The sequence below is a fragment of the Phalacrocorax aristotelis genome, chromosome 7, assembly GCF_949628215.1.
Source record: "Phalacrocorax aristotelis chromosome 7, bGulAri2.1, whole genome shotgun sequence".
NCBI classification, from domain to species: domain Eukaryota; kingdom Metazoa; phylum Chordata; class Aves; order Suliformes; family Phalacrocoracidae; genus Phalacrocorax; species Phalacrocorax aristotelis.
Window position 1 is genome coordinate 36025073 of NC_134282.1, and position 25478 is coordinate 36050550.

General features: G+C 41.2%; 1 protein-coding gene across 4 annotated transcripts in view; it reads right to left on the bottom strand.

The window, feature by feature from the left end:
- The window catches only part of TLN2 (talin 2), a 221548-nt gene that overhangs the window by 42254 nt on the left and 153816 nt on the right, over nucleotides 1-25478 (bottom strand). For all 4 annotated transcript variants that reach the window (XM_075100095.1, XM_075100097.1, XM_075100094.1 and 1 more), the window contains 13 exons: nucleotides 25342-25461; nucleotides 24123-24320; nucleotides 21753-21892; nucleotides 17629-17722; nucleotides 14636-14725; nucleotides 13368-13490; nucleotides 12284-12427; nucleotides 11933-12094; nucleotides 10904-11044; nucleotides 9552-9733; nucleotides 7280-7412; nucleotides 5595-5696; nucleotides 2715-2885 (listed from right to left, as the gene is read on the bottom strand). In XM_075100095.1, coding sequence (XP_074956196.1) covers nucleotides 2715-2885; nucleotides 5595-5696; nucleotides 7280-7412; nucleotides 9552-9733; nucleotides 10904-11044; nucleotides 11933-12094; nucleotides 12284-12427; nucleotides 13368-13490; nucleotides 14636-14725; nucleotides 17629-17722; nucleotides 21753-21892; nucleotides 24123-24320; nucleotides 25342-25461 — 1800 coding nt within the window. The remainder of the gene's footprint in view (nucleotides 1-2714; nucleotides 2886-5594; nucleotides 5697-7279; nucleotides 7413-9551; nucleotides 9734-10903; nucleotides 11045-11932; nucleotides 12095-12283; nucleotides 12428-13367; nucleotides 13491-14635; nucleotides 14726-17628; nucleotides 17723-21752; nucleotides 21893-24122; nucleotides 24321-25341; nucleotides 25462-25478) is intronic.

Consider the following 25478-nt stretch of genomic DNA (forward strand, 5'->3'; position numbering starts at 1 on the left):
GAACTTTGAAAATCCCCTTTCAGATCAAAGATGACAAGCTAAATCTAACAACAATGTCGACAGACACATCTTGCTTAAATGAGAAAACACGTTGACTACAAAGTGCTTACAAAAACAACAGGACCTTTACCAAAAAAAAGGAGAGATGAAAACAACTTGTACGTAACAGAAACAAAGATAAGGGAAGAGATTAACACCAAACAGTGAAACAGTCTACTTCTGTACCAAACCAAAATGTTCAAAAAAGACACACGTGGACATATGACTTACAAGAGCAATAATTACAAGAGCAATAAATGAAAAAACCACACCATCACAATCAGATAATATCAGTTAAAAAGACTACAAACAAATAACACTCTGAATAAATGAATTAACAATGATTTTTCTAAAACAATTAATAAAACAAAATAACAAATGCAAAAAATCCTATCTTCAATCAAAAACCTGCTTCAAAAACATCTACTTTGATATGCATATAATAAAAAAACCCAAAACAAAAAAAACCCAACTCAAACCCCAAAATAAACACAAATAACAATTAAAGAAACCCCACATGAACAACACTGTCAAAATAAATGAGGCACGAGTGCCGCTCAGAGAAAGGTGTCAGAAGCAGGCCAGAAAGAAAAGGTTGTGTGACAATGGATTTCTAAATAATGCTGCACGGAGCACACCAAAGAAGCAGCATCATGTGCCAGCAGCTACCAACAAGGGCACACGAAGTGAACTAGAAGAAAAAGGGTTTGCATGACAACTGCTCTCTATAAGGATGCGTGAAGAGTGCCAGAGAGAAAAGGTGTTGTGACCCAATGGCTCCCTGTAAGGGTGGACGAAGCATGCCAGAGAGAAAGGCTTTGTGTAACAAGGGCTCTCTATCTAAAGATGAGCAGAGCATGCCAAAAAGAAGCTGCACATGCCAATAGCTACCTGTACGGGTGCGTGAAGCACGCCAGAGGGAAAAAGCATCATGCGCCGACAACTCTCTGTAATTGCATGCGGAGTATGCCAAAGGAAGAAAGCATCCTCTGACAAAGGCTGTGTATCAGGGCGCTTAAAGGGTACCATAGATAAAAAGCATTGTGCGCCAACGGCTCTCTGTAACAGCTCATGGAGCATGCCAGAGGAGAAGGCGTTGCATGCCAATGGCTCCCTATAAGGGTGCACGAAGCATGCCAGAGGAAAAGATGTTATGTGTCCATGGCTCTATAAAAGTGGGCGGAGCACACAAGAGGGAACAGGCATTATGTACCAATGGCTCTCTATAAGGGCATGCAAAGCACGACGAGAGAAGAGCTGTCGTGGGCCAACAGCTCTCTAAGTTTGCGCTGAGGGCACCAAAGAAAAAAGGCATCATGCGCCAGTGAGAGTGCATGAAATGTGCCAGAGAAAATGAGCGTTGCGCGCCAACATCTCTCTTTAAGGGTGCATGGAGCACAGCAGAAGAAAAGGTGTGTGTGCCTCTGTCTACGAGGGTATGCAGAGCATGGCAGAGGAAGAGGGGGTAGTGAGCCACTGGTCCTCCATGAGGGCACACAGAGAATGGCAGAGGAAGAAGGCGTCCCCTGAGGACAGCTCTCTATGAGGGTGTGAAGAGCATGCCAGGGAGAACAGGTGGTGTGCACCAACGGCTCTCTGGAAGGGCACACAGAGTGCACCAGAGAGAAAAGGTCTTGTGTGCCAGCAGCTCTCTATAAAAGCACACGAAGCATGTCAGAGAGGAGAGGCACCAGGCGCCAATGGCTCTCAATAAAAGTGCATGGAGCACACCAGAGGAAAAGGCATTGTGTGTTAACAGCTTTTTAGAAAGATATACACAGCATGCCAGAGGAAGAAGTGTTGCTTGCTCGTGGCTCTCTGGTTGTGTGAAGCATGCCAGAGAGAACAGGCATTGCATACCAACAGTTCTCTGTCAGGGTGTGCAAAGTGAGGCTGTAGAAGAAGGCATCCCCTGAGAATAGCTCCCTATCGGGGTGTGCAGAAGGCCAAAAAGGGGAAGGCCCCATAGTTGGTAGTGCCGCAGGCCAGCACCCCTTGGCAAAAGGCACATGCATCAGTCAGCGAAGGAAGCAGTGCCTGGTAGCATCCCCCAGTGCGAGGCGTGGGAAGCGCACCATAAAATGTCGGGAGCAACCCTGCAGGCATGGTACTGCTGGAGGGGGTGAGACACATGTATGCACAGCTAGGGCTGTGCGCTGTTGTGCCGTTTTTTTAATGGCAGGGGATGTGGTCTGTCACACCCCTGGGGAGCAGGACAAGGCACGGATGGCCACCCACCCACTGGGAGGAGGGATGAGATCTGGATGATGCACACTTCTTGTGCTGTTGCATGGCTTGCAGGATGGTGCTCGCTTCCACATGGAGCTCATCAGCAGAAAGCATGCCCTGTCCTTTCTTCTGGGCAGTGTGGAGCGTAAGGCAGATGGGCTCTGTCTTTCAACCTGCTGCTGGTTGTAGTAGTGCATAAATATTTGCCATCAAACCCTGACTTTGTGTCCCTTGTGAAGATGCTGTGAGCCGGACTGGAATCCTGTCTTCCACAAGTATTTCCACTCTCCCCAAGAGATGTCAGGAGGACAGTCAGTGGCATTTTCACTTCAAAAGCATTCCTGAGGCGTGCAGTAGGTAGGTGCTGTGTTCTCTGCCCTGCCTGCTCTCTCCCCTCATATGCCCGCCCTCTTCAATAATCCCTTAGTTACACACAGCAACTGTACCTTGGGGTTTCCTCCCCCTTCTTTGGCAGCGTACAACATCTGTAAGGCAGATTCTGCGAGTGTCTTGGTCTGGTCCAACACTGTCATCTGTTGCTGATGATCTAGTGTTTTAGATGCCACACCAACTGCAGCTAAAACCAAGGGTTCAAAATAACTTGCCAGCTGTGTTACCTAGGAAAGCCAGAACAACCACAGAAAGCCATTAACCCCATTTCTCAGGTGTGACTAAGAGGAACAATATTTCCATGATTACCACCGGACAGCTCAGGCAGCACACTGTCCTAGTGCTTCTGCGCTATACAGTGTTTAGTTTGTATTATCTGTCCATGTAATTCTGTGTCCCCTCACCTTCAAATTCCTTGATAAAGCCATGTGTCTCCTTCAGATGTACATGGTCCCATGAGGTCAGATAGAAATTGCTTTTGAAAATGTCACAGGAGCTGCATGCTGCTTGGGAACACCCATGACAAGCGTCTCCTCCATACATGGGAGGAACTTCTCAACCTTCATTGTGGATGACAGATAACAAATCGGACTGCATTGGATTTGGACCCCTCTGTTCACCTCTGAGACTGCTTGTATTCGCAACCTTTGCTCCCTAAGATCTCAAACGCTCTTCATCAGACTGCAGTGCAGACCTTGACGGTTCTCTGCTGAGCAAGACACCAGAGCAGGCACAAGTCCTAACAGTACCTCCATAGTTCATTACCGCTGATGCATGAACACTTCCCTAAGACAACCCTGCAGTATTTCTTGCTGCTAAAAGGAAGACTAGTGGTTAAGTCCTCGTCTGCAACCCAGTGGCTGGTATAGGCCAACAGGAATACACATGCTGCAAAGACCATACCAAGCACACTGCATTTTTGCCTCAGTTAATTACTTGGGCTTGATACAGTGCTTGGAATATCTGAAGACACAGATCTGCTAGCAGCTTCTGTTGCTGTATTTTAGTCTTCAGAAATACATGCAGTCAGTCTCTCTGTTTTCCCCAGTTTCTGATCTGACTTACACTTGTTTTGAGGAACATGTATATTTTCTAAGAAAATAAGCGGGTATTTTTAAATGAATGAATATTTTTACGGTATACCTGTCATCTGACACATCACCTACAAGACCAGAAGAGCGCTTGGTTCCTGTCAGAAATCTGTGAGACACTGCTTTTACCATTTTTACTGGGTGCAAAAACCCTGTACTGCTTTGGCCTGATTACTCCACAGAACATGCACAAATAGCTCGCTGCAGCACCGTCTAGTACACCTGAAACCTCAGAAGTTCAAGTGTAGGTACGTTTGCAGGGGCTATAAGCATAAGCAGCTTTTGAAAGAGGTCATGGGGAAAAAAAATGGCAGTACTTCATGTGCAGGAAAAGATATTGGAAGGTTTACTCCATCTAAATGATGATGTGGATAACCAAGAGCCAATAAAATTCTAAGACAGTCAGACTTGTTTTTCTATTTTGCTTCTCAGGGGATTAAAGCCAAAAAAAGGGAAAAAGCCCTCAGTAACAGGAACGGTTTCTTCTGCATTCAGCAGGAAAAACAGGCACCAGAAAAGTGCTGTTGACTTTGGTCAACATTTACCTAACATACAGGTGCAGGAATGTGACTCCCTATCTACCTGTATCTTCACAATCCTGATCTGTCGTGTGCCTCAAAGGGCTAGGTAAACTGACAATCAAAACTGTAAGTAGTTGAGACGTTATGAAATATTTGGTAGTTATCCCAAGCTAAACAGAGTTACTTGGGTACAACTCTGGAAGAGCTCTCACACTAACAAAGTGATTCCTCTCCAGTATTAAATGCACTGACACAGAAAACTTGTATTCATTTTTCTCTCAAGAATATAATGTAGGATGAGGAATTGCTACCTGAGAAACTACTAAAAACTTGTAATAACCACAGTAAATAACACACACTTCTGGTACACCCGTTGTAACATTTAATTTTTGGACAGAGATCTAATAAGCTCAAGTTCTTCCACACTTACACTCAACATAACAGAGGGACATATTAACACAACGCTTCCAAAAGAACGCAAGATTTTTTATAAGCCTTTCTTCCTCCCCAAGCCCTAAACATCTGCAGCAGGGGCTGAAACTGAGGGTAGTTCTAAATCACTGATTTTTTCCTAATTGAGCTAACACGCCCTCTATAATCAAAGGAGCAGAGCACCTCCCTCAGAAGATGGAAAGCAGGCAGATCACACTCCTCCTCTGAAACCACAGTCTAAATCTCCCTCTCCTCAGACTGCAGAGGCTGCTTCAGGAGATGGGCCTCCATAGTCCAGAGGTAACCTCTGTGTATACCCCACACTTCCTTCTCTTTGTCATGAGCTGGCCAAGAAATAGAGTAGCGTGCTTTATGCAAGGACCTCAGATCAGGATAGGATCTGACAGCCTTTTCCAGACTTCATCAACTGGCCAAATTCTGCTATACATACATATTCAACTATAACTCTGTGACCTGCTTAACAAGCCCGGAGGGTGATGGGCCCCAGGTCCTGCGGTCACCTTTAGCACAGCACAAGAGACAGAAGAACCTACACATATGTACAGGTGCTGGCTGCAACAGCCAGAGGTAGGGACACCTATTACACGGGTCTCCATCCTTCCATCTTTGCTTTTCCCTCCCTTTTCTTCATTTGCCCTTTCTTTGCAAACCTGTCCCTCACCAAAAAACCTCAGTGAAAATATCTGATGGCCCAAAACATAAATGGGTTTATTTGGTCTGAGCTTCAAGTATTTGGAAATCCCAGATCTATCTTTCTTCCACATGCTTTCTTCTGCTCTTTCATAGGAAGTGAAAAAGCTCCTAAATCATAGTCTCCCCTCATGTCCAGCTGTCCAAGATTTCAAATACCTTTGCAATGGTAAGACAGTACCTTGTGCCCAAGCTGAGCTGCCTCTCCCCGAGCTGCAGTAGCTATGGGATCAATGAGGTGGCCAATTTCCTGGACGACTGATGTCAGCTGCTCCTGCAGAGCCTAATATAAAGAGAAATTGTCAGTTACTATCACAGCTGTTCTTTTATCAACTTGTACCATACCATAACAATCACCCTCAGACCAACCAACATATTCAGAACGCTGTTCAAATGATCCACTACAGTAGGATGCAGATATCCATGCTGTCAGCTTTCTTTATGTACCTGCTCATTTCTTCTCCTTTACCCTGTTTCAATAACAAGAACCCTGATAGGCCTGCTCCTCTTTAGATATATATGACAAGCCTGGGGAGAGAGGGGGGAAGATGGCTCCCTCCTACTCCAGCTGATTGAAGCAAACTTGGCAGTAGGTGTCCTTTCTCACTGCAATGTGACAGCGCCCCCCTGCCCACCTGGCAACTCTTCTCACCCTTCCAAAGATTTAGTATCACTGCACCGATCAGAGAAATCAGCAGGAGCCCCTGGTTTAAATATGAAGAAACATTCTTCAAAGCAGACAATACAGCACAAGAGCAAAAAGCTCTGCTTTAGACTTTGAAGCTAGCAGGAGAAATTCACCTATAAGGAAAGACAAAATAAAAATATGACATCTCTGACGAACAGAGATGTGGACTGACCTCCTGAATACCATTTGCAGGACAGAAGCATAAGAAAAGCATATTTTTGGGCTTGTGAAGACATAAATACTGGCTTTTAATTCAGAGCCACTTAATGTCTTACCAGCTGCTGGAATTTAGCTCACTCATTAAAGACAAGAGAAAATAAGTACTATATTTGCACTTTGTTAGATTCCTGTACTGCTTTATAAATATCTGCCATTTTCTGAAACGTTTATTTCAATTAATCATGGTGTCCAAGATGACTTCATTATTTAAATAGAAAATAATTATATCTATGACATATTTCCCGTAATTATTTTTGTATAACTTCATATTTAGTCTGAGATGTTTCCGGTATGCAGTGTTACAGCCCAAAGAACACACTAGAATACACAAACAGCCATGTAATTTCAGGAAGCAACAGTACAAAAAGACACTAAACACCAAACTGAGAATCTGATTGTGAGTTGCTGACTTTTTGTAGGCAGTCTGGCATGACAGCCCTTCCTCAATTAGATAAGGGCTGAAATAGCACAGGATTGATCTACATTACCATAGGGCGTGGCAGGGGGGAAGGAAGCTTTTTTTAATGAGAACATATCAACATTAACTCCAGATTTCACTTATTTAATGACAAAATAGGCATTAAGAAAAATTACATTGACATTTACATCACCAGACTCCCAGTAATAGATTAGTTTCAGAAACCTCCCAGCTTCCACATGGCAAGGCACCAGAGAAACACTATCAGTCACTCATGTCAGCACAGGAAGTCAGTAATATGTGGGGGGTGGTTAAAAATAAATACTTTCGCCCCTACTTTTGCCTGGCGATTCTGGTATCTTTCCAGAAGTGATACACTTTGGCTGGTACATGATTTTGCCTAGAAAGATTCCAATAAGAACACTTCTCCCCTCACTGGTAGATTGTGCCAAGTGCTCAGCTCTGAATCTTCAAATGGAAAGAAAAGCAGCATGGTAAGTGAGGCTGCTTAGCATCACTGTTCCTGTGTTATCTCCCTTACCTCAACTGAGATGTCATCCCTGGTGGCCAGACTCTGACTGACGGCTGCAAGGGAGGCCTGCTCAATGTCTCTGATGCATCTGTTGATGCCATCAATGGAGAAATCACATTCTCGCTGGCCTGGGGCCTTGTCCCTGAAACATAGAGGTAGTAAGCTGAGCATGGTGGGAAGGAGGCAGAGTCTTTCATGAGTGCACACAAGTGTACTTCATTACCTGACAATACATAAAGCACGTGGGAGGAGAGCAACAAGGACAAAAGTTAGCTTTGTTCTACCTATGGGATTTTGCTATATGTACAGAGTACTCCGCACGCTTACATACACACACACACACGTATTGCTCCTCTCAATGATTAGACAGAAAAAAATTTGTTGCCTCAGAAGAAAAGTGAAAATCCCAACTCCTCAGGATGGCCAGACCGGCCCAATAATAAAGGCCAACATGATAATGCAACAGACACCATGAAAAATATTCACATTTCTGTACAGTGCAATCGCAATCGACCGTCTCAGAAAACAATTCCTTAGGAGTTAGGTGTTACATTCAGTCCAAGGTATCTTTTAACAAAGGCTAGTTTCTGGGTAAAAAAACTGGCTGGATGGCCAAGCCCAGAGAGTTGTGGTGAATGGAGCTAAATCCAGTTGGTGGCTGGTCACGAGCAGGGTTCCCAGGGCTCAGTGTTGGGGCCAGCCTTATTTAATATCTTTATCAATGATCTGGATGAGAGGATCGAGTGCACCCTCAGTAAGTTTGCACATGACACCAAGTTGGGTGGGAATGTTGATCTGCTTCAGCGAAGGAAGGCTCTACAGAGGGACCTGGACAGGCTGTATCGATGGGCCAAGGCCAACTGTACAGGGTTCAAGAAGGCTAAGTGTCCAGTCCTGCACTTTGGTCATAAAAACCCCATGCAACGTTACAGGCTTGGGGAAGAGTGGCTGGAGAGCTGCACGGTGGAGAAGAACCTGGGGGCATTGGTTGACAGATGGCTGAATATGAGCCAGCAGTGTGCCCAGGTGGCCAAGAAGGGCAACAGCAACCTGGCTTGTATCAGGAATAGTGTGGGCAGCAGGAATAGGGAAGTGATTGTGCCCCTGTACTCAACACTGGTGAGGTCACACCTTGAACACTGTGTGCAGTTTTGGGTCCCTCAGTACAAGAAGGACATTGAGTTGCTGGAGTGTGTCCAAAGAAGGGCAACAAAGCTGGTGAAGGGTCTAGAGGACAGATCTTATGAGGAGAGGCTGAGGGAGCTGGGGTTGTTTAGCCTGGAGAAGAGGAGGCTGGGGGGACACATTATTGCTCTCTACAACTACCTGAAAGGAGGTTGTAGTGAGGTGGGTGTTGGTCTCTTCTCCCAGGTCACTAGTGATAGAATGAGAGGAAACGGCTTCAAGCTGCATCAGGGGAGGTTTAGATTGGATATTAGGAAAAAATTCTTCACTGAAAGAGTGGTCAGGCATTGGAACAGGCTACCCATAGAGGTGGTGGAGTCACCGTCCCTGGGGGTATTTAAAAGATGTGTAGATGCGGCACTTCAGGGCATGGTTTAGGAGTCATGGCAGTGTTGGGTTGATGGTTGGACTTGGGGATCCCAGAGGTCTTTTCCAACCTTAATGATTCTATGATTCTGAGTGCTTTGTCGATTTCAGTACAATCACTATCAAGATCAACAAAACTGTAAACACTCCTTAATTCACTGTTTTCACATCATTTTGATCTAATCAATATTAAGAGGTTAAGTATAGAACTACACTTTAAAATTTTCAATAAGAAAGGGGTAGACAGGTTTACTCCAAAAATAAAAAGAACATTCACTTCTTGCTACGCCATTCTTGCAACTAAACCAAGAATACTATAGTAAAGAATAGTAGCAAAGGTAATTTATCTACTGTCTGACCCACCTTAAAAAAAAAAAAAGAAGCTGTTTTCTACACACTGTATGTTGGTACATGATTTGGATGGAAGTAATATTAACTACATATTTTTATTCTATAGCATTCCCCATTACATTTACCTTAAACTTAATTGGAAGTGGAACTAGGGAAGGAGAATAGTATATGAAGAACAACCCTATACTGCAGAGTGCTACAGTCATCCATTATGATTAAACACCTAGCATAACTGGGGAAATGATGTGCAACACAGAATAATTTCCATTAGTCAAAAATACCACTGTGCTAATAGCCATAAGATATTATTCTTTATGAATGGCTGCTCAATTTTTACGGCTTAAATGTGGACACAAAGAATTTACTACAAAAGACATACCTGATAGAGGTGATAAGACTCTTGATAGAATCTGAGACAGTATGGGAATGCCCAGCTAGCACAGACCACGTAGGGGGGTCTTTTGGATTGATAGCCAGAGAACGAGCAGTTTTAATCAATAAAGATGAGCTTTCCAACATTGTTTTAGCAGACACTAAAATTGGTTCCTGTGCTCGCGATCCCTGTGGTCAGAAAGGTATAAGAACAGAAGAACATTTAAATAATTCTTTGAATTTGTCCACACTTTCTGCTCCTAAAAATCTATTTAATTAACAATATTAAAATGGCGTTATCATTTCTCATATCATACTACTATATTCACAGATAGTCAACAAGGAAATAGTGCTAAAATCATTGCAGTCCAACTGTTTTCTCTGTAACATACTTAAGAAACACTTTTCAAGTTTAGAAAGGCACCATCCAGCTGAGAAACAGGAGAAAACAATGATGCTTGTCTAATAATAGACTATGGAGATATCATGGAAAAGAAATTTTATTGGCCACAAAACTTGCAAGATCCAACCAAGCGTGCTCTTTTCCCAGGAATTACTTGGACTACAACATTCTAATTGGGTCATCGTCTCCCTATCTATTTTATCACCAGTACTCTGGTAAACTCAGATACCACAGGCCTGGAGGACAGGCTTAGATTTCAGTTACAGCCCCACAACGTTAAGATTACAACATCATCTGATATTGCCACCTGGAAGGGAGGCTGCCAAAAGCAGGAAGGAGCGGTTGGAGAGTCAGTAACAATACATGATCTCTACTTCAAAGCTTTTATGGAGCTTGAAGGTTTTTTTTCCTCCTTAATAAAAAAATCCTTTATTAGTTACTTTAAATACTGTTCTGTTGTCATTACAGGGGCTGAGGATGGAGAACTCAGGAAAAAATACAGAAGGACCACAGAAAGTTATTCTTCCCAGAAAACTGCTTCTTGTCATCATGACTGCATCATTTTTGGAAAGGTAAAACCCCTGCAATCACCCTTCAATCCTTTTCAGAACTAATTAAGTTCCATTTGTTAAAGCTGCTCTTGAAGAGAAAAAAAGGGATATTTATTACTTTGTCACATGGAAGAACCCAGTAACAAGACATGCGAGTCACCTGTACTGTACCATTTTACTAATAGGACACCGGCAGTGCTTACTGCAGCCTAACTAGTTTTATCCTACTGGTGCAAAATTCGAGGCCAGAGGTTAAGCAAAAGACAGCAGAATGCCCTATGAATGCCCAGGAACACAGAGACACATTTCGGGGTCAGGTCTTTACACTCACTTTCCTTCTCCCGACACATGATTAATTCAACATTTTCAACTTCTTTAGGGTGGAAGTGCAACATCCTGCTTTACCTCAGTGCTGATCTGTGCTGGTATGCTGACAAATTCTGGATTTGAAGCAAATGCTGTCAGATTTTCCACAGCCTCTATCAAAGGTGCAGTAGCAATTCTGCATTTGTTGCGGTTCTCTTCAGAGAAATCACCATCCAGGGCCTGGAAATGATACCACGATTGAATTCTGTCTGAATGGGTTTCTTTGCAAAACTGAAGGGAGATGATTTAAATTCTTCTTAGTTTTAAACTGTTGTGTGCTTATGACAAGTGAAAGTTCCTTCACAAACAAGGCTGATACAAAGAATGTGATCCTTTTAAGTGTGTGTTTCTTTACTTAGCTGGTTATTGACCCTAAACTTAAAACTACTGCTTTGCTTCACAGGACTAAATAATGGTTTTCTATCATTGCACTCTGATGACTCTCATACTAGCCAATGGTTTCCAGAAGGGTTTAGAATCATGAGTCCTCTGTAGCTTAACAAGTATTATTTCTGCTTGTGTGAGAAACAGCTACCTCCTGCCCAATTGCAGGCAGGTATCTGGAAAATAGAAGATTACTATTAACATGAGACTATTAAACAGCAGCAACATAAATGGCTTCTATTTGGTCCCCAGTATTATTTGTTTCTTCATTTTTCTCTTATAAATACGGTAAAGCTGTCAGAAATACCTCCACAAACCTCCAGATATTGAGCAATGTAACACCATTAAAAACCTTCATATTTAGTTGTTTGCAAATTTTTCTCATGGTGCAAGCTCATTAAGTACATCAACACAGAGATGCCTCATACTGGATGGGCCCACCGCCTCCCCTAACACTATTATTGCCCAATTCTTTGTACCTTTCCATCCAACAGTGGCACAGTTATACCACTGAATGTGTTTTCCACTTCAGGTCTTCAAAAATGTAATTAATGATTTCTTAAACCATACATATCACAGAAGGTAAAAACATACTTCTAAACTGGTTCGATTCTATCTCAACAGAAAAAAAAACCCACAAAACCCACAAAAGAAGAAGGAAGCACAGTTAAGCTCCATTTGTACCTTTATAGTTTTAACCAGGTTAGCAGTGCTGTTTGCAACTTCTTTGGCAGACTGCACAAAGTGTCTCTTCGCAACAGGATTTGCTGTCTTTGATGAAGCAATACGACATGCATTGCACAAAGCAGAAGTATGTTTGGCCACAATTGTAGCAGCTGACAGTACCTGTAAAAATAGACGGCACAAAACAAGCAGATCGTCAAAGGAGCATGACAGTTACTGTACTCCAGCTCTGCAAAGTCACAGTTCAAAGCCATGCAACACTTTCAAACCAAAACTCCTTTGCTTGGTCAGAAATAAAGTGAAGACCCATGTCCTAACAATGATAGTCTTACTGCAATCTTCTGGAATCACCTGTGATGGGCTGCTTGATGGATCTACCAGATTCTGGCAAGCCATCTGGATTGCTTGATTGGCTCTGGCAAATTGAATTGGGTCAACAAGACCTTGCTGACCAGCCTGACTGTTTGGATCTGAGATGCCAACCAGGTAAGCGGCCTAGAAATGAAGAAAGGAAGAAAACAATCCTAAAAAACAATGCTAAACCCGTCTTGCTTCTTTGATATGCTTGCCATAATATCATAGCACATGGTGGTCAGAGGTCATCCAGAAATCATACTGTGAAGTACTGTTACCATTTTTTGTAGTAATAAATCTCCAGAAGACTCTGAAACCAAGAAAACTTACCCTTACCCATATGAAATTTATTTAGTCAAAACAAAACTCTCCACTGTTTAAGTAGTGGTATCCCTGAAAACATTATTTTTCACCTGTATAGCCAATGGAAAGAGCTTTAATGGTCACAAACATCAGCAAATCATTTGCTGGATTAGCCACAGTTGCAGGTGGTGAGGGGTTTTGTCAAGCCTCAGTAGAAAACCAATTCACAGCAAATGCACTACTGCTGAGCGTAGGACCCACTGCAGCTCAAGATGTCCAATGGTCAAACTTACTTTCTTTCTCAATTAAATAAAGGTTTCATGCCTCTCAACAAGGTGGGATTGTCTGAACTGTCAAAACTGTATTTGAAGATTTCATGATGAATTTCCATTACAGATGCAATTATCTGTCACCTTGATAGGCCAGTAAGGCAACGCAGGGTTAGAGGTGGAGGAGATTAAGTCTGTATGGAGACACTCCATGTTTGGGCAAATCAGGAAGCAGTCTCCCAGTCCAGAGCACGATCCTCCCCAGCCAAAACCTTCACTGATGAGGCTGTATCAGCTCTCAAGAGTTCAAGTCACACAGTTAACAGACTAGTGAGACCACAGCGACCAGTTCCAGACTCCAATTTCTGTGGTTCTACACAGAGCACTGCACAGCACAAGGTCATAATTTGTTTGGCCACAGGAAGTGAATCTCAGATTTACACATGCACAACATGAGCTTTCTGACAAAATAAAAACATATTCTTGCTCTACAGACTTCAGTAGCTTACCTGAGCTGCTGCCTCTGTCAGGCCACAAAGAGCCTTCGATGCAACTCCAACACATTCTCCAAAGACTAAAAGATCCCCAGTTTTTGCGTTCTGGGAAATGCCCGCCATTGATTCTCCAAGAACCTCAGAAATTAAAAAACAAAGTTACCTTGCCAATATGCTTCCCTACCACTCAACGGCAAGTGATTCCTGGCCTTAAGTCAGTTCTAGCCCCCAAACCTCTTTGACTCAGCTTCCAGAAATTTTAGCTAGTTAACGACTTCACTGAACTGGGCACATTCCTCTGTGTGGCGTAAGGGATAAGGCATGCAGATCAACACTGGACTGTCAGTGCCGAACATAAACACTATTATAGCGCAAATAACTACAAGGATACAGAATTGACCCTCATTATTTTTGCTATTATCCACCAGTGATCACAGCTAGCCTGGCACTAGGCACATTTCACAGATTGCAGAACATGACAACCAGTCCCACTGCTACTGTCGACACATCTGGGATCTTTGCCCCCACATTCACTGAAATTCAGAGGAAATGAAATAGCATCTAGTCTGCTGGAACCATGTGAATGTCAGAATACATATTCATTTCCACAGTGTCTCCCACTGAATTCAGTTTATTTTCTTTTAAAATTCAAAATAAGACCTGACTGCAGTACAGCATTAGATGCAAGATGACATGCACATCCATTAAGCACTTTCTTTTTCTTTTAGAGAAGGAAGGATCTGGGACAATTCCAACACATCAAATAATACAAACACCAAAATCAAAGCTTCAAAGAAAGATGTATAGCATAGTGTGTTTAGAAATAAGATCTTTCATACAGATTTTCTGACGTGCCAGAATATCCAGACTGCTCAGACATTTCTCTAAGCTGTTTTGCACAGAACAATACAATGATATTTCATTGCCAAGCCTCCCATTTACGCTTTGGGCTGTTCTAATATAGCTGCGGTCAAAATATATCATGAAAGTATGACATGCTGTCTAATACACAGAAAACGAAGGGAGAGAGGGGGAAACTTTAACAGCATTGCATACCAATCACTTAATTAAAAATTTCTTACCAAGGCAATACACCTTCTAAATGACCAAAAACTGAAATTACCTGTAAGAGACCCATCTCAGGCTGAGTTTTATCAAGGAATGCAGCATGCATTTTAGCTATAAACACTTTACTGTGTTTCTAATGTTTGATATGCACATGGAAACTTTCGATAATCAAAACGCACTTTGCAATTGGCACAGAGGTGGGAAAAGAAAATTACCTTCGAGTTTTCCATTACGCCCTCAATACAATCAAAATATGAGAGGTCGCTCACAGGTTCATTGGGGTTATCCAGCATTCCCTTAACTGTCTGAAATAATGAAAGATACTCTGATTATTGACAGAGCCTGAAATATTGAGCTGAGAAGAACACAGATCATTACAACTATCCTGCTTATTCAAGTGTAATCTTGCAACTTTGTCTCCAGGAGGCAAACAAAACTACACACTCACTGAGGCCTCACATACTGATGAGCAGGCTACACATGATATGCTACCCTACGTTAACTGAACTGCAGTAACATTTGTGCACTACAAATATGTTGAAAGTATAGGCTAATATGGTTTCCCTTGTGTTTGTGATGAGTGATCTATGGTCAGTTAGCGATGCTGGCTGACATGAGGTAATCTGGTTTTCTGCCAGCTGTCAACAATCTAATACATGTTTTCAGTACTATTTTAAATTTAATAAAAGGAATTACAAAAATGATAGGAAAACCAACTACCATTTGTTGAGTACTGTCTAGAGACACAAAGGGCTACCCAAACTAAGTGCAAGTCAACCACCTGCCTGCCTCTTAATACTGACAACAGATTCTACCAACATAGCTCCCTCTGCCAGGAACTACATATATTAGTGGTTTTTCATTTCTTTTTCTGAGGTGATTCTGATTCCTGGAAATAACAGTGTGAAAGTCAGTCATATATTCATTAAGAAGAATAGATACATTTACATAACAAAACTTGTAAAAAGCTGTAAAATGCAGCAGACATTCTCTTACATGTAAAGAATCTGCAATAAGCCTTTTTACAAGTTTGGAAGAACACGATTTTCTACCAATTATCAGGTAGAAAAGACTTAATCTTTCCAACGAAAGCAAAATCAGGAAGTATGGAAAGGTACTAACATCTGTATCTGACATTTTCCTTCCACCTGAAGGAAATATAGGCATGATTTTAAAGCCTTAGACTTTTCTCATAACTAAACTCATAACATTAAGATACACCTACAATATTTTTAACAGCTCACTATTGCTTTTTAAAAGCTATAGTCTAACTTAAAGCCTTACAAGAATTAAACTGTGAGAACAGGGGGATGTGAGGAAGAAGTCATATCTAAAGAATTGTTTCCAAGTTGCCTCTAAACTCTTTCCCAGTTCTCACAGACAGTGCAGCAACTCTTCATTTTTGTGCTCCATCTTTAAATAACAACTTGTAAAGCAAAGTGTTCCTGCAGTATTTGCACTACCATGAAGACAAAAACCCTCAGAACAGAAGGAAACAGAACAGGGAAACACAAGCCAGCACAACTTCCCACTGACGTATATTTGCTATTACTAGAACACCTTTGTTAAACCTTTCAGCTGAAAATCTGAGAAAGTTTTGCTATCTCATTGGAGGTCATACAATAAGGTCCTCTCTAAACATGATTCTCCAGACTCTCCACGGAATACTATAGATCAAATCCCAGCTGAGACATACTTGTTCTACAGAAACAATACCTTTTAGCACTTTTAAGAAGCCTTGGGGAGCCTAGAAATAGTAGGTGATGAATTGGGGAAATGAAGGGAAGAGGTAAGAGCTTAAGCACTGTAAAGAGAAATTGAAAGTTAAGACTACTAAGAATGCTTTCCCAAAAATTTGATAGGTTCCTCAGGTTACTTGGATACTAGTCCCCCAGTCTGGCTTCAGGACTGTGTGGTTTTGCTTCAGTTTCCCTTTTCTCAGAAATTAATCTAATTTCATACACCCTGGCTTTTCTGACTTGCTGTCCCTCTCAGGCAAGTGTTTCCCGAATTTTAAGATGCAATCTGTACAAGCCATGCTATCAGCACAAAACCCTCTGCAATGGCTTCTTAAGGCTGTTGTGCCCTATATTTCTCCCCTAAGCTCTCAGATTTCTTTGGCTTATTAGCTGGGAATTCTGACCTTTTACATCCCTGCTGTTTTGCAGATCACTCCATTAGTCTTTCAGGAGGCCCTGAGAAATGGCACTTCATTCCCTCTGCTTCCTCTACTCCTACATTCTGCGGTGATTTCAGGCAGGCATTACATTACAGCCCAATTTCCAGTTTTCTCCTATTATTTGGACTCGCTATCACTCCCTTTAACCAAGAGAAGAACACTTCTAAGCTCAAGAAGCTAAAAATTTAGAAGTACAAAGCAGCTTCTACGCAAACTCTTACCAATATTTTGGGATGATGACTGTGGACTTGCTTATTACAAAAGCTCACAATATCCTGCAATAGACTGCAATGACCTTAGTGTCCTTTTGATATCAAGGGGTAGAAATAAAAAGCTTGAAGGTGTTTTATGTTCTCTACACAGGCCAGTCATCCCTTGATGTTCTGAGCTTGACAGCAAACATAAGGTTTAATTAAAAAGATGCTATTTCCTACTATTGTAAGCAGCTTTGTGGTCAGTGCACAGCTTTAGAATTAGATCTTTCAACTGACCTGCTATCCTCTATTTAGCCAGCCAAACATTTCACTCATGAACGAGAACACTTGCAAAAACCTGTATTGACACATGTAATCAGCTTGGCTGTGACAAAGCAGGTACAAGGCATGAAAAATCTACTCTAAGAAATGGCAGGGAGCAACAGGGTAAAATATGGTAAGCATCATGCTCAAGGGGGTTGTCAGTAACAACATTCTATAAGCAGAAAAATCAAGACACTGCAGCTCACTCTAGTGCACTGCTGGTAGTGGGAATGTCCATCTCATCACAATTCTTCCTTAATTCACACTGTGAATAATAAGGGCTAAACTATACCTTTTGAGGGGACAGAAGAGGAGATCGGGACAGGGCAACAAATTTCACTCTGGCTAAAACAACAAGGTGTTCACAGAGGTTCTATGCTTACCTCATATGCAATTAAAAACCCTGCCACAGGTATCAAGTGAGAAGACAGTGACAGCAGCTAATCAGACAAAGGAAACAAACATTTGGGGCCCATTTTTATTTATAAAAACTTTTGAAATGTGCTGATACCTCCAGTTCTCTGAGTGCATTATCACATTCCTTCTGCCCGGGAGCTTGCTGGGTGCACAGTGTGATGAGCTGGTTTATACTCTCAGTCACTGCTCTAGGGAGAATAGAAGCAAAAAAAGGTATATTTTGAAGTTAAACTCTTCCTCTTATTAAAAATTTTGTTTAATTAACTGTAGACTGCATAAAGATTTACAACTTCGGTGTTCTACTACTTTTTTTTTTTCCCTTTTCAGTATTTGGGGTTTAATTGTACGTCAAACAGTTCACCTTGAGACCACTTCTTTAACAGGCTTTATCAGAGCAAAAACTTTCTCACTGAACCATTTGACAGTGAACCACCCATGAAAATCTATCTCATCAGTGTGGACAATTGAGAAGTTAGTCCAGAAAAAACTGAAGCTTCATCTCACAGCAACAAGTGTATTGGGTGCCTGCAGCAAGGTTTTGACTGCAGGGGTGGCCTCTGTAAGAAGAGGCCAGGGGCTGCCCCATGCCAGGCACAGCTGGTCCCAGATGGCTCCAACAGACCCACCGCAGGCCACAGCTGAGCCCAGCAGCCAAGCTGGTGGCACCTCTGGGAAAACATCGTTAAGAAAGGGCAAAACACCATCAAGCAGCAGGCTACGGTCAACTCACTACACTAGCACAGTGATATAACTTGGTTGCTGAAACTGAATCATTTCTCCAGTAGCACACCAGAAGTCTTAAAAGATATGGAAACAAGTGGCCAGTATGTCAAAAAATGTTTGAATGTAAAGTTATATTATATAACCTTTGCTAGCAAAGTCCTGTGTCTTGTCTGTCATCCTGTATTACACACACAAACATTATATATAATCTTGCTTTATATTTCCATAGTCTGTTATCAAATTGGTGTTTTTCCTCTAACTAATCATTGATATTCTCCAAGCCAACATGCATTGTCTCTCTTAGGTTTAAATCCATAGAGAACAAGGTATTTTTGCATTATGTTTCTATGGGAGTTCACAGTTCTGATGCTCCTGAGCACAGGCTGAACCTGACATACAACATAGTCACTATCTGTGATTCCAATGAATGCTCTGATATTAACCAAAATTCATTATAACTACATTCATTTTAGACTAATGGCTAACCACCCATAAAAGCAGCTTCTAGGAGAAGAGGCTTTGCAGGAGGAAGTAGAAGTCTACTATTCATTGTCCTTAATCAAAGATCACTTTCTGTAGCTGGGCATTTGTCACCAATTTGCAAAAACTTAGCTTGTATTGTGACATTACAGTGGAATGCAAGTTTTCTGTGTTGTTTCTCATGGCAAATTAAAAAATTAGTGAAATCAAAGTGCATGGAGAATACGCTTTCCTCTGGCCTTGAGAACTCTGCATGGCACTTGGATTATTTTCTCTTTAAGAGAACCGGCAGTTGATAACATGATTGGTAACATCAATAACATGGTTACCTAGATGGATGGTATCATGCTGTTACAAAAGGAAAGAGGATGTGCTTATTACATATACAAGAGGTTTTATGTTTAATTCCAGGGCAAAAAGAATGGAAACTAATAGATGTATTTCTTTAACTGAGACTCCTACCCTTTTCAGTAGCTTCAGTGTCCTTGTGGAGCCATTTTTCCCACCTTCCTCTGTCTTTTAGGACTGTTACATACATGTGTGCCTTGGCTCCTGTCTGGCATACTGCATTATACACATGTAGTCCTGCTATATATTTATGCAGTCTGTTATCAAGTTTGGGGTTTTAATTTAAGTAACCCTTGATATTCTCCAAGTCAATGTGTGTGTGTACATACAAATATTTTTGCAATTATTATCTATCTCTGAAAAACAACATCCATGGCTTCAGCAACATAACATCAATACAAATGATGGATCCTCAGCCTCCGGAACATCAGTGATTTGTATGCATCCGAAAAATGTCATTGCATATAGACATATGAATAGATAGCAAAAAATGGAAGGTTCTATTCACTCCCAGAGAAACTTCATGCAAAAATATCTTATCTGCTGTTGATTTTAATCTAAGAGAGAGAATGCATGTTGACTCAGAGAATCTCAGCGATTAAAGAAAAAAACCCAAACTTGATAACAGACTAGATTTTTTATCTTTGTAGAGGATGCAGTGTGGTCTCATGAATGTCAATACTACACACCAGATACCTGTATCCTGGAATATACCCAATGTACAAGCATTACTTTTAAAACTATTTGGAAGCAGTAGAACCAGGAAGATGGCCCCTCAAACACCAACCCCAGACTGGAAGAGGACTGCTAGGACTTTAAAACCCACATTTGTTTTCACGAAATACAGCATATAAATACTTCAACCCTGCAGGGAACTCAGCCGGTGTTGCAGTCCTATGAGACTGTCAAAGAAAGTAAAGAAAAATGCCTCCACAAGGAGGCCAAAGCTACTGAAAAAGTTGGAATGTCTATTATAGGTGCAAAAAAGGGGGAAGAAAGGGAAGAAAACACAAGATGATTAATCACAGTACCATAGGAGATGAAAGAAAAGTGAGATAAGCCATCTTATAAACAGGAAGCAAAGGAAGCTGTGCCTCGTTTTTCACTTTCATGAAAAAAGAGAAAGTAAAAATACTTGACCCTGACCATATCATAGCAGAGAAAGAGAACGGAGCCCTGTGAAGCTCATCACAAGCAGCCTTGGAGGATTTGCAAAGGGAAATAACCGTCTCTCCTTAGCATTTTAAACACAAACTGCAAATTGATACAGTATTTACTTTTCACAGTTATCTGATGCCTATGTAAAGTCTTACGCATGCAGTCACAAATACACATGCTAAGACCATGGCAAAATAGAACATTTAAAGGCTCTGCATTGCTTGCCTCCCTTTTTTAATTACATGCTCCTACAGAGGGAATACCAGCCTGGCAGAAACTAACTGGGCTTCCCTGGGGACACTACCTTCCTCTATGCTCCAGAGAGTACTGCTCCAAGCCTAAAGCAGAAATCTGCAGCAGTCTGATACTGTGGCAATAACAAAAGCTCACACAGCTCCTTCACTTTTAAAGCAGTGTGCCTTTGATTCTCTAAAATTTTCCTAGAAGCTGGGGGGTTTTTTTGGGGGAGACAAGGTAGATGTCAGAATTTTTTCTTTGTTTTAACAAATATGGCAAAGTAAAGTAGCATAACTTCCTTAAGAAGTCTTTTAATAAAGGAGTGGATTTATTTTTTTTAAATTAAAGTTATTGCTATTAGAAAGGGATGATTCCAGTGTCCAGAACAAACATCAACTACATTATCCCCAACGAAGTAACATCTTAACTTACTCACTTCCTCTTAGGCTAACTGTTGTGGGTGCAAATATTTTGGAAGAAGATATTGTAAGTCATATCCACACAATCTCAGATGCTCATCTGATTTAATGTTGACATTTCTATGAGTGATGTCTATCGGTCCTTCAACAGTCCCCTTCCAGTTTGATATTCGAACATTCCATTTACAGACTTAGACAACTGAATAAAAAGCTAAGTCAGGAAAAAAAAGTTGTGAAAAAGATTTGACAAAGTGAAGAGGAGGTCATTATCCAGTCAAACAGTAAAATGTGGTGTTATTTTTCACATAAACGCTGAGCACCTTGACTGAGAAACAGGGCCTACAAGATGAAATTCAGGGAATGGCTGACAGAGTCGTTAGAGTATCTTCCAATAAATAAACATCATATCTAACCCTTTCAAGTGTTCTGAATCATACACACATACACACTGTTAGTGATACGTAGCCACAACATGATTTTTAAGCACATTCTATAGAAGAACGTTATCCAATTTCTTTTCTTTGTCAGGGATTGAGAGGCTTACTGTTAGCGCTGCCTTGTCAGAACACAGATGGTAAAAAACCACTAGTTAAAACACACTAGTCCCATTCAAAAACCAGGCCCACTCTTCAATTGCTGGTTCTTATTTCCACCAAGGGTAACAAGTTATGCCAGTTAAGGAACTACTACAAAAGAAGCAGTTTTTCCTCCAGCCTACTGTCATTTAAATAGAACTGCAGGTTCCAGCCACTCAGTTAACTGTCAATAGCAGAAGAATATATAAACACATTACAAATACCACAGAGAAAAGCAAATATCTTAGGAAAACCTGAAGCAAGCAACACATTCTTACCTTGCTGCTGCTGCTAAGAGGTTCTTGGCATTAGGAGCTCCAGGATCAACAGAGAGAGACTTGGCAGCTAGTAACAGCTTGCTGGAAGCCATAGAGATGCTCTTCAGGTTACCTATTACTTGAATCTGGTCCTCTTTAGTCTGAAAAGCCATAGCAGTGTAACATTAAGTACAGAGTTCACAACAGAGTGTGCTAAAACAATTTCTGGAAACCCAGTTTGTTTATCTACCTGAAACCTCTGACACCCAGAGGACCATAGTCCAGAGAAGGACATGGACCAAAGCCTCTGTTCACCCTGACAGGTGCCTCTAGCTTCACTTACGTAACAGAAAAAGAAACCCATCTAACAAATAGCTTCGTTTCTAACAATGGCAGTAGTCACAAACGAGCAATGGAGAAACTTTGTTACTTGTTGGACAATGCTTTTGTTGTCAAGACTCTCACGCATCTCCGCCTGGCACAACCAATCCACATTATTCAGTCAGTGTACACTGTCGGTATTCTAGCATCCTCTGTGTAACCCACAGGCTCTGTAGCATTTAACTGGGATTACTCACACAGAAAGATCCCTCCAGAAAGTCCTCTATTGCAAGAAAATATGTTTCTATAAGCCTACTTTGGTAAACATTCTGACTTGAATGTTCTATTACTTATTTTAAGCCACTGCTTGAAAAAGGAAAACCTGCCTATACATACAATTAAAGAGAAGTACTGCGTTATCACAGCAAATAGCTGTGACTAGCTGCTTCTGTCAATGATTAGTAGAAGTGAATCCATTCTTTCTAACAGTCTGTTCAGGGTTTTATGTAAAGAGGTTGCATATTAATTAGCTGATGTGAATAGCTTTTACTTTATATGTACATTCTGCTCTCCCCCCCATTTTGCTGGGCATCCAAAATACCTGGTATTGCTTCTGTTCTGCCCAAATACTACACACAGACAGAAAGCATTCTCTTGAAAGATCAGCCATTAATAACTGAGATGGTTATCATCCCCTGTGTCAGCAGGATAAGCAAATTGGCAAGGTCATCAGCTGGAATTCTCTTTTCAAGTAGCTATTTGCAGTATCATTTCTACCTTTGTCTTCCCTGAGTTGCCTCATACAAAACATTCTAGAAGTCAATGAGGCCCATGGCTAAAAAGGTAGTCATGTACCTAACTCCTACTCAATATCAGAGAATCAGCTGATATTCGGTGCCTAACTCATGGATCTGGAACCTGAATGATTAAGTTTTGATGGAGAATTATCAGCAGTCATTGTCTGGTCTCTCTACTCAGCTCTATCTACAAAGCATCTGCTCTATCAAGACACTTCATAAGTGACTTCAGAGGACTAGCACACTCAAGACTTTCTGGCTAGTTTTCTTTCAGCTATCATTTCATAGGTTTGCAAGTTCCTCCTACTAACCAGGGCAAAACAGCCCGCAGATTCTTTTTTCTGTGAGTCCTCCTAACTCTCCTGGTACATGGCCCTTTTTTATATGTTGACATTTACTATGTTTAATCATACGCAAATGACCATTAGTGTAACTCAGTACACCTAAACCCAGTAAGATAAAACGAAGGATATATCTCCAACTTCAAATGAGTACTTAGACCGCTAGGAATAAGCTAGGTAACATGTGACAACATTCCTGATTGTTACTGAGTTCATCAGAATAGAACTCCGCCAGATTTTAAATCTCTAAACAGAAATCCAGGTGCTTGCTGTCAGATCCATGGCATTTTAGTCAGCCCTCTTCAAATGTTTGCTCCACTTTGTAGCAGGCCCACACCAGCACACACCATAGAGCAATATCACATCTGGATTTTAAATGCATCTTTTCCTCCCTCTAATTAAAGCATTTGAAAATTAGCAAAGAAAGGTGCTAAATTTTGAACAGTGTTCACATAAATTATGCTTCATGATAGTTTAACCAAAACAGAAGCAACCCTTTCCATAAGCTCTGAGAGGTTCAGAACACCTTTGTATCCTCAGATATACAGTTCCAATTACTTAACAGCCCAAAGTAGACAGAGGAGTATGAAGTAATATTTCTGATGGGACGCAGGAACAAACACCAGTATCCTGCGTAAAATGCAAATGCTGAGTTAACTTCGCTCTGGGTAACCAGTTATGGATGACTGCTTCATAACAAACATCCCCTGTCATATTTGAATAGGCTTACACTAGCATATTGTACTGTGCTACAGATAACCAAGATACTGCCCTGCAAGATGTTATGCCCAAGATAACCCTTGGTCCCAATTAGCAAGATAGTAATAAACAACCCCAACCCCCACTCCACCCCCCAAAAAACCAAAAAAATACCTCAAAACCCACCACCCCAAAACCAAAAACCAAAACCACACAACAAAAAAACCCCTTACTTGTGCTTGGCCAGCCATTTCAATACCAGCATCAAGAAATTCATCAAAATCATCACTGAATTTTCCAGATGCTACAGCCAGTTCCCCACTTTGGCCCCGTGTAGCATGGACAACTTCTCCTGCTGACTGATTCAGGTCTGCTGCTGCCTGGTTCAGTTCACTCTGAGCTTCTTGAAATGACTTCGAACTTGGAGGTAGCTGTAAGAGACAAAGTGCCATATTTTATTGTCTATTGTGTCACATCAGCCCTTCACAACTGGAAAGTTCAACACAATTCAAGAACACTATCTGCAATACAGTTGTGAGCTTCACATAGAATGGAATACTGCAAGTGGACTGCTAGTGATTCAGTTCTGAATGCAGAAGAGTCCAACTATGGGACAGGTATTAACCAGAAATCTATGAAACAACCTTAGTCCTGCTGTTTCTTTCAAGGGACAGATATGACAATAGTTATCTTATGGTTCAACTACAAAATTCGAAGTGATGAACTCAGTGGCAAAAGTTGGAGAATTTTGGTCTCCAAGTCATCACTCACTTCCACAAACAAGCTTTCCAAAACACCACACAAATACTGGCAGCTCTACACAATTACTCTAAACTCCTGACCTCGTTTTACCAAAAGGCATTCCACAGACATGTCAAAATACAATTCCTCCTTCATTCACAGGGTAGGAGGGTCACCACTAAGTGCAGAAAAAAGTTGTTAAAATCATATAACCTCTGGCAAATTACCAGTGCACAAAGGGGTTTTTCTGTTTGGTTGGGTTTTTTTGACCTAGACACAGTTAAACAGAAATGTAACAATCCTCCTTGCACAAAATGACCATAGATGCACCAAATATTTTTTGAGTCACTACAATGCTCCTTAAACTGAACTGATCACTTCTAGGTGGGAGATGGATTATAATTTTCAAATTTTCATATTCTTCAAAATGTTAAGTCACAGTTGGCATTTTCAGAAAAAAAAAACCTAATGGTAATCTATGACAACTTTAATACTGCCTTCATAAGCCACAGACACATTTTAGCTTTTCCATAAACTAGAAGAGCAGCATCTCAGCCAAAGTAGCAGCTACTTAAAGTTGCTTAAACTTAAACAAAACTTATATGAAGTATACTTTAGGGTACATTTACTATGTAATAATTTGGCACATGGGGAACCTAGATCTGCTTTTCAGTTCTCTGAAATTTATTTCTATGTTAAAAGACATCTCACCGTATCAACAAGGAGCTTCTTGCTAGATTCCCCAATACTCTTCAAGGCCACATCCACATCCTTTTGTCCAGGCAGACAATTCACACAGTTATTCAAGGAGTGAGACACTGCTTTTGCCACCTACAACACATAAGTAA